The sequence below is a fragment of the Phoca vitulina genome, unplaced genomic scaffold (assembly GCF_004348235.1).
Source record: "Phoca vitulina isolate PV1807 unplaced genomic scaffold, GSC_HSeal_1.0 scaffold5, whole genome shotgun sequence".
Lineage (NCBI taxonomy): Eukaryota > Metazoa > Chordata > Mammalia > Carnivora > Phocidae > Phoca > Phoca vitulina.
This window is the reverse complement of record NW_022589708.1, coordinates 60,841,716-60,857,130: the sequence shown is the minus strand read 5'-3', so window position 1 is coordinate 60,857,130 and position 15,415 is coordinate 60,841,716. Positions and strand designations below refer to the sequence as shown.

At 50.8% G+C, this 15,415-nt stretch overlaps 1 protein-coding gene across 1 annotated transcript in view; it reads left to right on the top strand.

The window, feature by feature from the left end:
* The window catches only part of DHRS12 (dehydrogenase/reductase 12), a 34,500-nt gene extending 21,410 nt beyond the window's left edge, over positions 1 to 13,090 (top strand). Inside the window, 3 exon segments of the mRNA XM_032402623.1 lie at positions 8,392 to 8,469; positions 9,740 to 9,844; positions 12,520 to 13,090. Coding sequence (XP_032258514.1) covers positions 8,392 to 8,469; positions 9,740 to 9,844; positions 12,520 to 12,633 — 297 coding nt within the window. The 3' untranslated portion in view covers positions 12,634 to 13,090.
* The last annotated feature ends 2,325 nt before the right edge of the window (positions 13,091 to 15,415 follow it).

Genomic DNA, 15,415 nt, shown 5'->3' with positions numbered 1-15,415 from the left:
AAGGGTCAACTATGTGTGTATGTGTGTGTGTGTGTTTTTATATATGAAAGAAAGAAAAGAAAGAAAGAAAAGCATTGTAACTTTCAGCACAATGTCTGGCATGTAGTAAGTCCATTTCTTAGTGAGAAGCAGATTATTACGGTTGTTTTTTGGTGCCTTTTCTTAGTAATCAGTGAGCTCCTAGAAGGGGAGGACTGTATTTTCTTCAGCTTTGAGTGCAGATCACCCCACACATGCCTGATAGTAGCAGGTGTTCAGAAGTATCAGTTGGTGAGGAATAAATGCAGAGGCACCTTTCAGGCTGTGCTGTGCAGAGGTGGGGGGGTCACTTCCTGGACCACCTGCTCCAAGGACCGTGGGGTGCACAATGGCTGGTGAAGGATTAAACAGCAACCTTTCAGTCCAGGAGAGCCTCTTAACCCCAAATTTTATGTTTCCTGAGAGCCCATATGGTTCTGGGCAAAATCGGGAAGGGGACAGTAGTCCCAAAAGATGACCAGCCAGCCCCAGTGCTTACTGGGGTTCCTATTATTCCTCCACTCTCATCATTATCCTAGAATTTTCCCTGCACTGCCTTTCCCCTAAGAAGCCACTGAAAAGGAAGGAGAGAGGAGGATGGAGAAGGAGAGGGCCACCATCCAGCTACATCAGAGGTCTCCCTGAGGTTTCCTTTTACCATTTTGGAGTCTGGACTCCAAGGTGCCCAGACTCTTCTGATCTCTTCAGAAAATCAAATGAATGGATGCTAGAGTATTATCTAGGCCCCAGCAAGGCCAGTATGGTCTCAGCATTATTCCACATTCTGGACCATTCTCAGTTCCCTCCCTTATTTCTCCTTTCTCCCCTCCCTCTAAACGTCTGTCTCTTTTTTCTCATTCCCTTAGGCCAACACTACTCGCTGGGTCCCAGCTCACAGCTAAGGAAACCAAGGGATCTGTTCTCATCTTAGCAGGTGCCATCTTAGGACTTGTATGTGGGGGTGAGTTATGGGAGGAGGCATTTATTCAAGATCACCTTTTTTTTCTGATGAGTATTCACTTAAAAAGTGGGGAAATAAAAATATATGAGATTAATAAAAAAAAACCCTGTAATTCCATCATTAAGAAATAACCACTGGTAACATTTTTGGTCTATTTTCTTTAAGCCTTTTTCTATGCATGTCCCCTACTCCCATCTGGAACCACACTGTATATATCATTCTGAGTCCTATGTTTTCCCACTTAACATTGTATTTTAAATGTTTTCTCACATCATGTAATATCCTTTAAAATGTTACTTCTATTTAGAATGAGTCTATTGGATGAATGTTCCATAATTTATTTAATTAACCCCCTATTGTGGGATATTTAGCTTGTTTCCAACTTCTCACTATTGAAAGTGACTCCGTGATAAATGCTTTTGTACATATATTTTGTTTACATCTTTGGTTATTGCCGTAGGATGGGTCCCTAGTTGTGAAATTACAGAGACCTAGTGTGTGAGCATTTTTAAGACTTTGATATATATTAACCAAATTACTCTCCAGAAAAACTGTAGCAATTTATATTCCCACCAGCACTGGAAGTGCTTATTTTTTTTACTTCCTATCGTTCTCAAGTGAATGATCTTTGCAAAACTGATGGATGAGATATGACATCTTATTTTCCTTTGCATTTCTTTGGTTGCTAGTGATATTGAAGTTGGTGTTGTCGGTGGTAGTTTATTGGCCATTTGTATTTCTTTTGCTAATTGCCTGTTCATGTCCCTTGCCCATTTTTCTATTGAGATTGTTATCTCTTAAAATTGCCTTATAAACCTTCTTTGGCACATTTACTGCAAGTCCTCCCCCCACCCCAGTTTGGCAAATTCTTTTTTAGTTTTGTTTTTGATATTTCGGTTTGCCACACAGAAGTTTACATTTTTTATGTAGTCAGGCTGTATATTTATCATTAAGACTGATTTATTCACTTTTATGATAAAAAAATCCCTTGTTATTCGAAATAATTACATCCCCCCCCCCATTTTCTTATAACATTTTCTTAGCTTTTTAATGCATCTGGAAGTCACTTTTGAATAGGGTAGGTAAGGAGCCTTTCTTTTTATTTCTTTCTCTTTCATGCTCTCTCCCTTATATTCTTTTTTTTAAAGATTTATTTATTTGAGAGAGAGAGAGAGAGTGTGTGTGTGTGTGTGTGTGAGCATGGGGGGAGGTGCAGAGGGAGAGAGAGAGAAAGAGAATCTCAAGCAGACTCCCCACTGAGCAGGGAGCCTGACACGGGTCTTGATCCCAGAACTCTGAGATCATGACCTGAGCCAAAATCAAGAGTCAGATGCTTAACTGACTGACCCACCCAGGTGCCCCTCTCCCTTGTATTCTTAATAAACAGTGTCACACAGCACTGCTTATTTATCGCATATGCTTTCCTTTCTTTTGAGTTGTGATGCCATCTTTATTGTATACCAAATTCTCATTAAGTTGCTTCTCTTTCTGAGCTCTAGTCTGTTACGCTGATCTATTAATTATTATGTCAAGACCACACTATTCTAATTATTCACAGTACATTTTAATATCTTCTAGGGCAAGCCCCAGCTCATTACTTGTCTCATCCTTAAGATATTTTAACCCACAGGATTGGTAGGTTAGGGTGAGGAGGCAGATTTTACACAACAGGGGAGATGGGTGGGGTCTGAAGCTCTTGAAATCACATATAGGATCACCCCTACCTCCACCACCCACATTCAGAAGGATTCTGGAGCCATGGGTGAGGCTCTGGGGAGTTCTATCTGGCCCTTCTAAGGAGAAAGAATGAATGAATCCGAAAGTTTGAGATCATTTGCCCATTGGCTTTTGGTTTCCTGCCAGCCAGTGAGGCTGCTTTGGATGAGGCACAAAACCCTCCCAGAGTTGAGCTCCTGGCCACATTGTTCCTGGGCCTCCCCACCTGCCCCAGGGGTGGGGTCTGGGCTGCTGTGGCACTCAGGGCAGGGCTGAGCTCTCTTTGGGCTCTGCTGGGACTGCTCCTCTGGTCTCCCTGCCCCAGTCTGGAAAGTCAGTGTTGTGCCTGGAACTCCTCCTGGCCTGTGGGCCCAGGGCCTCATCTGATTACCTGGCTGGGATTCAGCAGGTGTTTTTAAAGAAGTGTTACTCATAGCAGTTCTACCTGGCCCTCATTTGGGGGAATTTTAAAAACAAAATCCCAATTAAGCACCTTCATGCTTTTAATGAGCAGAGGCCCCAGTGCCCACACTTAGATTCTCCCTGCTGTAAAGCAGGTGCTCTCATTGTGTCCCAAAAGTGGCAGGCAAGAGCCTCCCTCATATGTGACAGCAGGGAGCAAATTCAGTCATCTTGCTCCAGAAACAGTGGTTTTGCTGGTGCACCATGAGGGTTGGACTTTGGATGGCCTGGGGAGGATGAGGAAACCACAGCATTTTAATACTTGTGTGAGTGACATGGAGTCAGGGCAACTGACCAGGGCTCGCCCCTCCCCCATCAGGTGGATCCTTCCCATTAACATTCATAAATGTCCATTTCCTTGTCTAAAAACAACAAGAGCAATAACTTTGCTACACTCCACCTTACGGTGACTAGCAGTCTGGATTTCCCCAGGACTAAGTGGATTCCCAGCATGGAGGACTTTTAGTGACAACACTAGGGGAGTCCTGGGTGAGCTGGGATGAGTCCCTGCTCCACACCCTGCTCTGTCTTCCTCCTCTCCTTCCCAGCCGGTTTCTATCTTCCCTTCCTCACTTCCTGCTCACTCTGCCTCATTTTCTGTGGGAACCTGTGTTGCTGGCCTCCTCAGATGATATGATCTTGGAAACGGTCTCTATATACCTTGTAAGGTCAGTGTGTGAGTCTCCCATGACCCCTATGGGATGTTCTGTTACTGCACACATGGAGAAGTACCAAATGGGATTCCCCAGTGCAGGTGTCTGCTCCTTTAAGATCTACACCAGTAACTTTCCAGAGCCAGAGTGACAGTTCTTTCAAGCTGGCTTTGAAGGTATCTGAATAGAAATACCCCTCAGTTGTCTTACGCTAAAATGTAAAATTTACAATATATTTTTCTCATCAAGCAATATTTAATGCTGTTCAAATATACTAAACTCAAGATATTTTATGATTTTAGAAGCACCACGGATTTTTTTGTTGAGGTATAATTGACATAGAACATTATGTTAGTTTCAAGTTTAATGAATTTAATATTTGGCTAGGAATGTGGTTTTCATAATGCTTTAAGAGAGCTGCACATCTCTCCTTCAGCATCACCCGGACATGACACAGTTTTACCTCCCTTCCTAATTAGCTTATAGAGAGAGATTTGCTTCAAGTTATGCAGCCATGTAATAAAGGTCCTTGTTGCCATATTTAGAAGACTGTGTCCAACATAAATTCCACTCCCAAATCTCTTTCTTATAATGAACCTCCATCAACATAATGAGTTCCTTGGAAGGAAGACATTGTATAAATTAAAAATACTAATGAGTCATAATGATACTGAATTATTTTCCCTATTACTGGGAGCAGGACTAACCTTGGGCACATTTTCCAGCAGCTGAAGGTGCCTTCCCTAGACCTAGGATTGCCCTCCTCTGGGACCCCGTTCTCTAAAATTTCTTCTTCTTCTTCATCTTCATCTTCATCTTCACCTTCATCTTCATCTTCATCTTCATCTTCATCAAAACTCTGAATCCCCCAAACGTCCCTGATCCTATCTGGTCAGTCTTGGAGGAAAGGAAGTTACCAAACTGGTTCACACTCAAATATGAGTGACCAAAGCATCTGTTAGCCATTTCCAACAGTGCCCTGCCAGTACCACCTGGATGTTGTTATTTTTTAAAAAAAGATTTATTTATTTGAGAGAGAGAGAGAGAGAACATGTATGCCAAGGGTTGCGAGGGGCGGGGGGCAGAGAGAGAGGAAAGAATCCTGAGGAGACTCCATGCTGAGCACAGAGCCCAACGCGGGGCTGGATCTCACGACCCTGAGATCATGACCTGAGCCAAAATCTAGAGTGGATGCTTAACCGACTGAGCCACCCAGGTGCCCCCTGGATGTTGTTATTTTGAATGGTGGCTGATTAGCACAGAATAACTGGCAGACTTTCTAGCTAAGCCGAGTATCTTCGGGACTGTTAGGTTATAAGTAACAGGAACCACTCAAGCCAAATGGGCAAAAATAATTTATTAGTGGGCTACAAGGGCACAGCCCTCACAGAACTCGGTGGCAGAGGCACAGCTGGGTTTTGGGCGGATCAGGGATAGGACAGCACTGCTGTGAGGACCCGGGGTAAACGTCTTTCTCTGGGACAGTTGTCCACAGACTCATCACAACTCTTTCGCTCTCTCCTCCTCTGCTCTTCCATGCACGTGGGCCAAATATGGCACCCTTGAGTCAACCTGCCCTCAGTGCAAGGGTTCTGTTTCCACACTCTTGGGGGAGGGGGGAGCTTGAGGCCACATGGGACAAACACAGTGCCTGGCTCAGGGTAACAACTTCATTATGTGTTTTTTTTGTTTTAGACAGGATGTGGGGCCCACCCCTGAGGGGAGGGGTTGGGGTACCTCTCCAAAAGAAGTCTACGACATCAGGCCAAGGAGTTTTTTGCTTAGTTCAGTCGGGAACCCCGGGTGTTGAAGGGCTTTGGGGGAGGAGAATGACATTGATTTGTGTTAACAACAGGCCTGTAATGGGCTCTATATGAGTGGGGCAAAGAGCTCCTGGTGCCAAGTTCATCCTCAGGGAACAATGACTTGCAAACAACGGGATACATTCCCACTCTCTTGGCCTCAGTGTCGCCTGGGACTGAATGTGGTTTAATGAGTCAAGAAAAGGGAAATTTGCCATTTGTTTTCCACTTTGTATGCCCTTGCTGGGAACTTGGATAAGTCACCAAACCTCGTTGGGATTCTCTTGATTCCAATTCTTTTAATAAAAAATTTTACACACACACACACATGCGCACATACATACATACATTACTTACATATTTTTATGTTATTCTTTCAGCAGACTATTATTCTGTTTCTCTTTGCTGGCCTGAAAAGACTCTGGAGGTACATGGGCAGGGCCTCAGAAACCCGGCTGGGAGTCACAAGGATTATAAATCACTAGTGGTCAGGAAAAAAAGATGCTTCACCTCCTTCTCAGGGAGGAGAAATGTGTGCTGCATGTGAAGAGCTACACAGGTTCTTTATAATGATGAAGCTGGTGATCTGGGAGGCAGAAAGCACACAGAAGCAAATGATATCTCAGATCTGCTCCTTTGGCAGGTGGCTGGGCATGGGAGAAGGGCAGGGAAAGGCCTGTTTTGCGGATTTGGGATGAGCGAGATTTTAAAAAGATAGAAAAGCCCTTGAAGGGCCTGTTGCTAAAAACTGTGCTGTTTCTCCAGGAGTCTTTAAAAAGCACCTACCACTTGGCTGTGCCCTAGAGGAGAGAATTTGGCGGGATGAATGGTGCAGCCAATCCTCCTGCAGGTGACTCTGTTAACATTTAAATCAGGTGTGTTCTCCTAGGGGATGAAGCAGGAAACAAAACACACAACCATCTCCTGGGTAGGGTGGGGAGGTGCAGAGGGGCTCACCCTGGCTCTCCTGCATCCGAGGCCAGGAGAGAGGAGGTGTGCCCAGACAGGCCCGGTGAGCGAGCCCAGCCCTCAGCCTCGCTGGGCATGGACAGCTGGGCCTCCTGGAGGAGGGGGCTGCAGGCCTGCTGTGTGGACCCTCCTTCTAGCCTTCATTTCCTTTACTCAGGAGTCATTTATGACAATCCGTCGTGGCAGGCTGACGGGGCCGATAGCTTTTGGCAGAAGTCCTTTCTGCTTCTCGCAAATTAAATCACAGAGAGCGCCACGGGCAGTGAATACAAAGAAAGTGTTCAAGGCCACTGGATGGAGGGGAACAGCTGTTGGAGACCAAGTGTTCATGAGACTTCAAAATCCACATATACTAACAAGGCAGGCCCCTCCAAAAATAAATTGGGACATGGACACCTAAGAATGCTATCTGGGATGAAAGTCAAAACTCGGAATTACAAATAACAAGACAGAAATGAAATCTACAACAGACATGCACCGAGAGCTTCCCGGTCCACGCACGCGTTTTTCTCGTGCTGCAAACCCCTCTGATCCTGGGAGGGGGGCTGGCCAGCTCTGATCTCCCTCTTACAAGTAAAGAAACCAAGGCTGAAGTTGCTACGGTGACTCGCCCTCCGTCACACTGCTGGTAGGTGCCCAGATCCAGACTCTGAGCGCCCTCCAGGGCCCTATCCGTGGTGCCGGGCTTCTCCGGCGGGCTCGGGCCTGAGCCAGGCGCTGGCAGCGGTGGGTGGAGCTGGCCAAGCAGAAACTCCCAGCAGTGGCCCAGAAAAGAGCCCAGGGTGCTGCCACTTGGAACGCTTGCGTGCTTCCCACCTCATGTTAAAAAAAAAAATACAGATAGGGCGCCTGGGTGGCTCGCTCGGTTAAGTGTCCGACTCTTGGTTTTGGCTCAGGTCATGATCTCATGGGTCATGGGATTGAGCCCCATTTCAGGCTCCTCGCTCAGCCTGAAAGATGGAAAGATTCTCTCCCTCTGCCCCCGCCCCACACATGAGCATGCACGTGCGCTCTCTCTCAAAATAAATAAATACATCTTTAAAAAATAAAAAAAAATATTTAAAAAATACAGAAAGGCATGAGGACATATAAATAAGAGTTCCACCATTCAAAGATAAGCATTTTAAACATTTTAGCGCACCAAAATATCATCCTTGGAGATATTTCCTGTTTCGACACCTTTCCTCGCAAAAAACGAGATTCTGTTGGCCTGCCGTGTTGCAACTTCTTATTCTGTACAGTGTGACTATCTCTCCAGGTCACATACACTTCAATAGTATTTTTTCTCATTTTGTTAAAAATGTATGTTTTATGATAACAGAAATAATCCTAGAATTATATGCTCATTGTAAAATATTCTAATTCAAAGAGTGCAGAAATGGATAGCAAAGAAAGCCAATGTTTCACTTCATCCCACCCTGGGGACGTAAGCAGTATTGCTAAATTTCTTATTTCCTGCTCGTCGTTTTCTGTGCGCAGACCAGACATAACAAACATACACGCATGTACCAACTTCTCCGCACCGTGGGCTCCTAGACTGCGCTGCAGTTGGCATCTCCCCCTCCTCTTCCTCTCGGGACAGGAGGCTCCCGTCCTGGGAGAGGAAAGTGTCATGGGACCAGAGAAGGAAGCATCGCAAGGCTAGTTACAGCATTTGGATTTGAAAACCCTCTGGGGTGGTGGGTGGTGGGTGGGGGACGGCAGCGTAGGGGGCCACTTACCCTCCTCCAGGGCCACCTGCCCACCCCTCTCAGGGCCACTGAGCGGCAGGGCCCCACGGCACAGTTCGCTGCCCGCCGCCCTCCCAGAGCACGCTGCCTCCTCAGGTGTGTATATTCTCACGACTGCCCTGATCCCTGCGTTGCAGGAAGAACTAGACCCCAGAGCAGCGAGTTGACCTCTTGGGAGGTTCTGTAGGTTTGATTTTGTTCCTGATGGCAAGTCGGTGGTCCCACATTTGCTGCCCCAACTGTCCGAAGGGAGGCATGTTGTCCACATCCATGGGAGGAGCCGAATTCTGTCCGATGGGACCATGGGCTTTCTCTCCGGTCACCTGAAACCAGGCAGAAGGGGGCCAGACTGGACAGCATGCAGGTGGGCCTAGAGAGGAGCTGAAGACAGCTGGGAGGTCACGATGGGGGTCTGCCTGGTGCTTCTTCCTCAGGACACACATACTTCAGCAGGAGTTCCTGACATGTGGACTGGGATTCCTGAATACTCATTTGGGCGGTAGAGGCTTCTCAGAAGCCCGCTCCGAAGAGTACCTTCGCCTCCCTACTCCCACCTCCTGTCACGGCCGGGTAGCTGATGCCCACACATGGCCTACGAATTCCCTGTGGAAAGGGAGGAAGAACCATCCACGAGCCGTGTTAGAGACCCCAGCCCTCACTGAAGGCTTTGCCCTGATGTCATCTGAGAGTCGGCAGAGCATCAGGAAAGGGAGGCTTCTGGAAAGCAGGGGCAGCTGCAGAAGGCATTGAGGTCAGGGGTGGGCAGGTGCATTTCCCAGAGAACATGCTGCTCAGATGGGAGGGGCCGGGCTAATGGAGCCGGTTCTCTCCTAATGGGTTAAAATGACCCAAATCAGAGAAACCAGGAGGAAGGCAGTTTGCGGATGCTGCCTTTTCTCTGCCTTAGTGGGCAGAATGACCACTCCCCCCACCCCTGATGTCCATGTCCTCGGTCCTGGAACCAATGACTATGTCACCTTTCCTTGGCGGGAAGGGACCTTGCAGAAGTGATACTGAGACAGGGAGAGTATCCTGGACTATCCAGGTGGGTCCAGTATCATCTCAAGGGTCGTTATAGGAGGAAGGCCGGAGAGCCAGAGGAAAAGGAGGAGATGTGCGGCTGGAAGAAGAGGTCATCCAGGTGGTGCGGTCACAAGTCAAGGAGAGCAAGTGGCCTCTGGAAGCTCGAGAAGGCAAGGCGCAGATTCTCCCCTCCAACTTCCAGGAGGAGCACAGCTCTGCTGACACCTTGATTTCAGACCTCTGACTTCCAGAACCTAGAAAATGCATCTGCGTTGTTTTAAGCCACTAAGTTTGTGGTCATTTCTTCCATCACCAACAAGAAAATTAATACACTGCTTGACAGAGAAGAGGGTTGGGAGGGTTTTGTAAGTTTTTGTTTGTGAATGTCTATCATATTTATTTCAGGTACCAGTCTCCTCGGGAGGAATGTTGGTTCCGAAATCAAACACCCATGATCTACAATCAGAAAGGACAGCACTTAGTGGAACGAGGGTCTATGCACAGAACAAGGTGAGTGACGCGGTTTTGTCAAGACTGCATTTTATTAATGTACCACATGGGCTCTTTTCCAAAACAAGGCTGATTCTGGGATACACATTAATTTGGATCTTAGCAGTTGCCAGCAGCACCTGGAAAGTTCCCTGGCCCAGAGGAGCCCCCCTCTGGAGGGGCCAGTCATGGTTGTGCTCAGACCCGAGGAGTCTTCGTTATGCTCTTGGGAGAAGCCACGAAAGCTGCCGCCTCTCTTCTTGGTGTTTCCCAGGCTCGCCCACAAAGAAATTGGTGAGGGCTGGTGCCCCCCTCCCCAACCCTGAGCAGGAGAGAGCCTAGCAGAGGTGCCCTTGGCCTGCACGGCTCAGAGGGAATAAGGATGGCGGGAGGTCACTCTTCTCCCCTGTGGGCGGCCCTGGGCTCCCCAGCGACAGATGCCACAGGAGCATGCCACATTCCCTGGGCTCACTGTGAAGGGCGTGCACCGTCCATCCTGGAGGAATGAAAGGCAAGGGTCCAGATCTCTTACCTGATCTTAGGTATGGTTGTACCGCCATATGTCAGGTGTGACAGCTATTTCTAAAAGCCCGATCTAGAACTTCCGCATTGACGTTCTTGCCCTTAAACGCATCCGGTGGGGCTCCCTCATTGTGTGTGAGGCTGCCAGCACCCATCAGCTTCCCTGTTGCTGGTGTCGACTGTCTCGGAGGGCCGCCTTGCCCGGCACTCCCACCTCCACCTCTGCCCTCTGTGCGCCCTGAGTGTGCCCCACTTTTGCTCACTGACCTTGCAGACCGATCCTGGCAGATTATCTCCCATGACTCAAAATCCTGACGTTCCAAAGAGCCACACTGCTTTGCAGTTTTCCCAGGGGGCATGGGAATAAACCACTCATCAAAGAGGCCCGGATGGAGTTCTTTGCAAAGCATGAGCAAGCAGCCCCGGGGCTGGGCAAGAGCCGTGATGCAGTGGAGGTGCAGGTGGGCTGCGGGGGGGAGGGGGGGTGTTCCAAGCATCTCCAGTATGGATCCCACATGCCAAGGCAGGAGTTAGTTCAGGTATGACTGGACACGTGCTCAGTGCTAGCCTGCGCTGGGGGCCTGAGCTTTGACAGCCCGCGGGACAGACCCTGCCCTCACCCGGAGTGCGTACAGCAGAGAACAGAGGGGCACGACCCACTTGGGAAAGGGGCAGGTCTGGGCGCTAATTTCACAGGCAGGGGCTTGGGTGGCCCCCAGGCAGCATGCAGCGTGCTCTCGGGCATCGTCACCGGCGTTCCCTTGTGCTCCTTCCGCCTCCTGAGGAGGGGCCAGGGTGCAGCACTGGGTTCCACTGAGACGCCCATAAAGACCGGATCAGGAGGACCGGGAGGTCAAGGGCGAAATCTGTGCACACTGCCGTCCCACACGGGCCCGGGTGGGGGCTTGCTGCGTGTGCCCCCAGCCAGCTCCCTTGCCTCGCACCTAGGGGCGCCTTCCCCTCTCCAGGTGCTCATCCTGCGCCCTTGTGCAGAGGCAGCCGGGGCCGCTGCCAGAGCGGTGGGCCCGAGGGCACCCGGCCATCCAGGGCTCATCACTCTTTGGGGGAGGTCGCAGCCTTTAATTTCCATGCGGCTTTCGGTTCATCTAAAAATATCTGAGCAGCCACAGGATTGAATCTCCCCAGGAATGACCTAAAACCAGTGTAATGAGGACTGGGGAATTGCTTCATTTCCATTTAAGAGGGGCACGTTGGGACGAGAAAGGGAGAAGCCTCAGCTTCAGAAGCAGAGCTTTTGTCTCCGGTTTGCCTTGTGCGTGGTGGAGGGGGGTGGTGCTGGGGTCGGGGTGCGGCTAGGGTGCCCCCTCCTCCGGGAGCCCTCCCGACTACAGCGGCCTGGTGGCCGAGGGGGCTGGTAAATGCGGGCATTCCGGGCCCAAGAGGCATGAACAGGGGCCCAGGGAAGTCAACGGGAGACCACTGGGGATCTGGGGACAGGCTCAGGCCACCTCACCCCCACCCAGGTTTCTCGAAATAATGAGTGTGCAAAGGTAAATAATCATCCCTAAGGAGACAACCAGAATTATCTGGGAGCCTGCTGGAAGGGCAGGGAAGGGGAGCGGGGCTCTCTTAGGGATCTGCCCTCCCCAACTCTACGAGGAACTTTCAAAGAGGAGAGACCTCCTCCCCAAACAAGGCAACTAAGCCCAGCCGCAGTCACAGCAGACACGCCAGCCCCCCACCCCCCAGACCCCGGAGGTGCCCCCTGGATACACTGCATGTGGCCTCACCACCCCCGTGAGGGGGGCACTGCTGTCGCCCTGTTCACAGGCGGGGAACCGAGCACAGAGGCTGCCGTCCCCGCGGGCCCGCCGCAGCATCCCGGGAGCACAATCTCCAACATCGCTGTCCCCTTTCCGAAAGCCAGTTTCTCAGAAGCCTAACATTTGGATAGATATCCTTGGAGTTCATCCTAAGAAATAATTAGAGATCTGGAAAACGAGGCTGCTCGTCGCAGCACTAGTGAGAGGAGAGGGAGGTAATAAATTATGGAACACCTGTACAAGAAATCCGTTCAAACCTGAAAGCTCTGCCATAGATAAATGTCTGTGGGAGAGGAAAACTGTCTGCACTGTATCATTAAATGAAGAGATCCGGTTCCAAAACTGTGCGCGCCTCATGATCTGATTTTTGCTACACCCACGCCCCCCTAGGAAAAGGCGTGTGTTGGTGCTGTGGAGCATCCCACGGAGACCTGGCTTGGAGACTTAGCACAGATTCGCCCTCCGATGCACAGATCTGAGGAAGCTTTGCATATCCTGTTCTAAATGCAAAGGGGATGTGCTCAGGGAAGCACACACACCAGGAGAGACTCAGGCCAGGCGTGCTGGGAGACTGGCTTCTCAGTTCTTTCCCCTTCCTAAGGGAGACATGCGTGGCTCTGCCTGCCCGTGAGCGCCATCAGGCCACGGAGAGCCCCCAGCCGCTTTATTCCTCCCAGGTATGTCATCCTGACAACGCCAACGTCAACCTGTGTGCTTATAAAATCTGGGCTCGCAAGCCCACCACCTGGATCTGCAGTTTGCCATCTGTCGCCCACAGGTCACAGAGCACCACCGGGGCCTCTCGGGTGTGGGCAGCCCGTCCGTCTGTGGACTTGGGAGGCCTGACGGGGGTTGGGCAGGGGCCTGAGCACACGGATCTTGTCCTCCACGAGTGGGACAACAGAAGGCTTCCATAATAAACAAGTACTGCTTCTGTAAAAAGAAGTTTAGTTTTAATTTAAAAAATAAGGCCCCCAGATTATATGATCCTTTCTATCTCTAAAATCCTCTGATCTCATTACAGCTCTCAAATGTTTACTCTGGTTTTTTTTCTTTCGTTGGCTTCACAAGAGAACAAGATTTTGTTTCCCAATGTGCTCACTGCAGGGACGCTGTGTTCCCCGAGGTCTGTGGGCAAACGGGGGTGTAGTCTGCAGCCAGCCCTGGGGCCTGGGTGGGGGTGACACTAGGTGAGGAACCTCTGTGTAGTCTGGGGCCAGGACGGGGTGGGAGGATGAGGCAGAGCGACTTGGCAGAGGAACAGCTCTTTCCCTTCTTACTATATTCCTCCCTGAAAAGAAGAAAACACCTCAGCAATCCGAGAAATCATCAGCCAGGATCCTCAGAGAGGCCAGACTCATTTGAGCGAGATAGCTAACTCAGGAGGCAGGAGTCTGAGTGTTTAATCCCCTTTGGCCTCCAGTGTGGCCCTCCCAGCATTGGAAGGAGACCGTGTCTTAGCATGCAGAGGGGCGAGGGACTCCGCAGAGGGGCGAGGGACTCCGCAGAGGATCTTGCTCTCAGGGGATGGGCTGGCATGGGTGTCCATGTCCCAGAGCCTGGAGGACACAGGACCCAACACAGTCCCAGGTTCAGGGGAGCAGGACTTTCCACCCAGGCCGAGGGGCGACAGCTCAGGGGCTTTGTAAGAAGAATCTCTGGAACCTGAGCAGCTTGGCTAGATGCTGTTTTGAAGGAGAAAGAGAGAGGAGTGTATGATCACATTCCTTTGTATTATTTATTAGTGGTATTGGTATTAGAAAGAAGCCAAGCACAGAATCTCTTCACTTGAGAATTCTGTCCACGTCTCTGTCCTTTCTTCTCATGGCTGTGAGGCTGTCAGTAGGGGGGTTCCACACCAAGTTCAAGGACAGGGTGTGCTCTGGGATGCAGTGGGGGTGGGGAGAGAGACAGCGTGCAGTGGCTGGCCTCGCTCCCGCCACCCCGCACACCTCCGTACAGATTCTTTCAAGGGGACTTCCTGTCTGTCTGTGAACCCTCTTTTTCTAACTCAGGCTGGGGGCCTCTCAAGGTGGACCCTCCCCTCCATGAAACTCAGGATAGGGTGGGATTGTCCCCCTTCCCCCATGACTGTGCCCAGGCTTTGCTGGTGAGACGTGTCCTTTGCCTGTTGGGGTGGGTTTTGTAAAAAGTGCCTCACCTGATTTTACACCCCGTTTTTTCCCCATCTTTCTGAACTCAGTGGGTCCCTGGAGAACAGAGGTCCTCAGGCTGTGAACCCTGTCATCAGAGTCCTGGGCAAGGCCAGGCCCCGAGGGCCCTGGGTAAAGGTGATCCCCCGGGAGGTGAAAGGTCATCTGGGAAGCTGACCGAACCCCGGGGAATGGGATCTGTCCAAAGCAGCACCGGGAAGCGAGTTAGCCGTGACTCTGCTTTTCTATTTCTGGTGGCCGTTATCTGTTAAGGTTTTCTTCTCTAGCTGGGCCGAGTCCCGAGGGACAAGCTCTGGGAGAGGAGGTGGGCTGGGAGGAGAGGGCGCCAGAGAACACTTGACCTCGGGCGAAGCCAGGGTCTTCTCTCTGGATCTTGGTCCATCATGGACAACCACCCTCGCTGAGCAGTTATGAGGCTCTGTGACCCGGTGGCGGTGAGGGTGGTTGCCCCTCCCCTGGCTACCACCTGCCAGTTCCTGAACACATCGCACTCCCACCCACCGCAGGCCCCACCCCGCCACACCCGTCTCCATGGAGACGCTCCCTTGGCCCCTGCACAGGGTCTGAGTCAGTCACACTCCACTCGACTCCTGTTCTCCCCTGCTCGGTCTCCCTCCTGTGGCACATCAGGACCCTCAGCCGTGGGGACCCTTGTGGGCAGGGGCGGCACCTGATGCCCGTGGGGGCCCTGGGCGGGTGTCAGTGACCTGACTGATCTAGGGCCCCGGCGGCCACAGGCACAGGCCAGTCGGGGAGCTGCCCTTCTCACAGCTGCGTTCCCCTCGCTGTTAGATCGGGACCCCGTTCCACATACTTGCCTCTTGCGAGGACAGCCTCGTCACCGGCTGAAGAGGAGGAATCGACAGAAATCCCGGGAGAGCGGCTCAGAGTAAGCAAGCCAGGCCGGGCCAGCTCGGGGCCAGAGAAGGTATGGACCAAGGGCCAGTGGGCAGGCGTCACTTCTACTCCCTCCTAGAGATGCCACTGTAGCTCCGAGGAACTTCGGTGACTGGGAACTTTTACTTTAAAATAAGGATGACCGGGGCCAGGAAGAAGCCAACCTTCATCTTCTGTGGCAGGCTTTTTTTTCCCCTCCTGTATGAGTCTCTCCT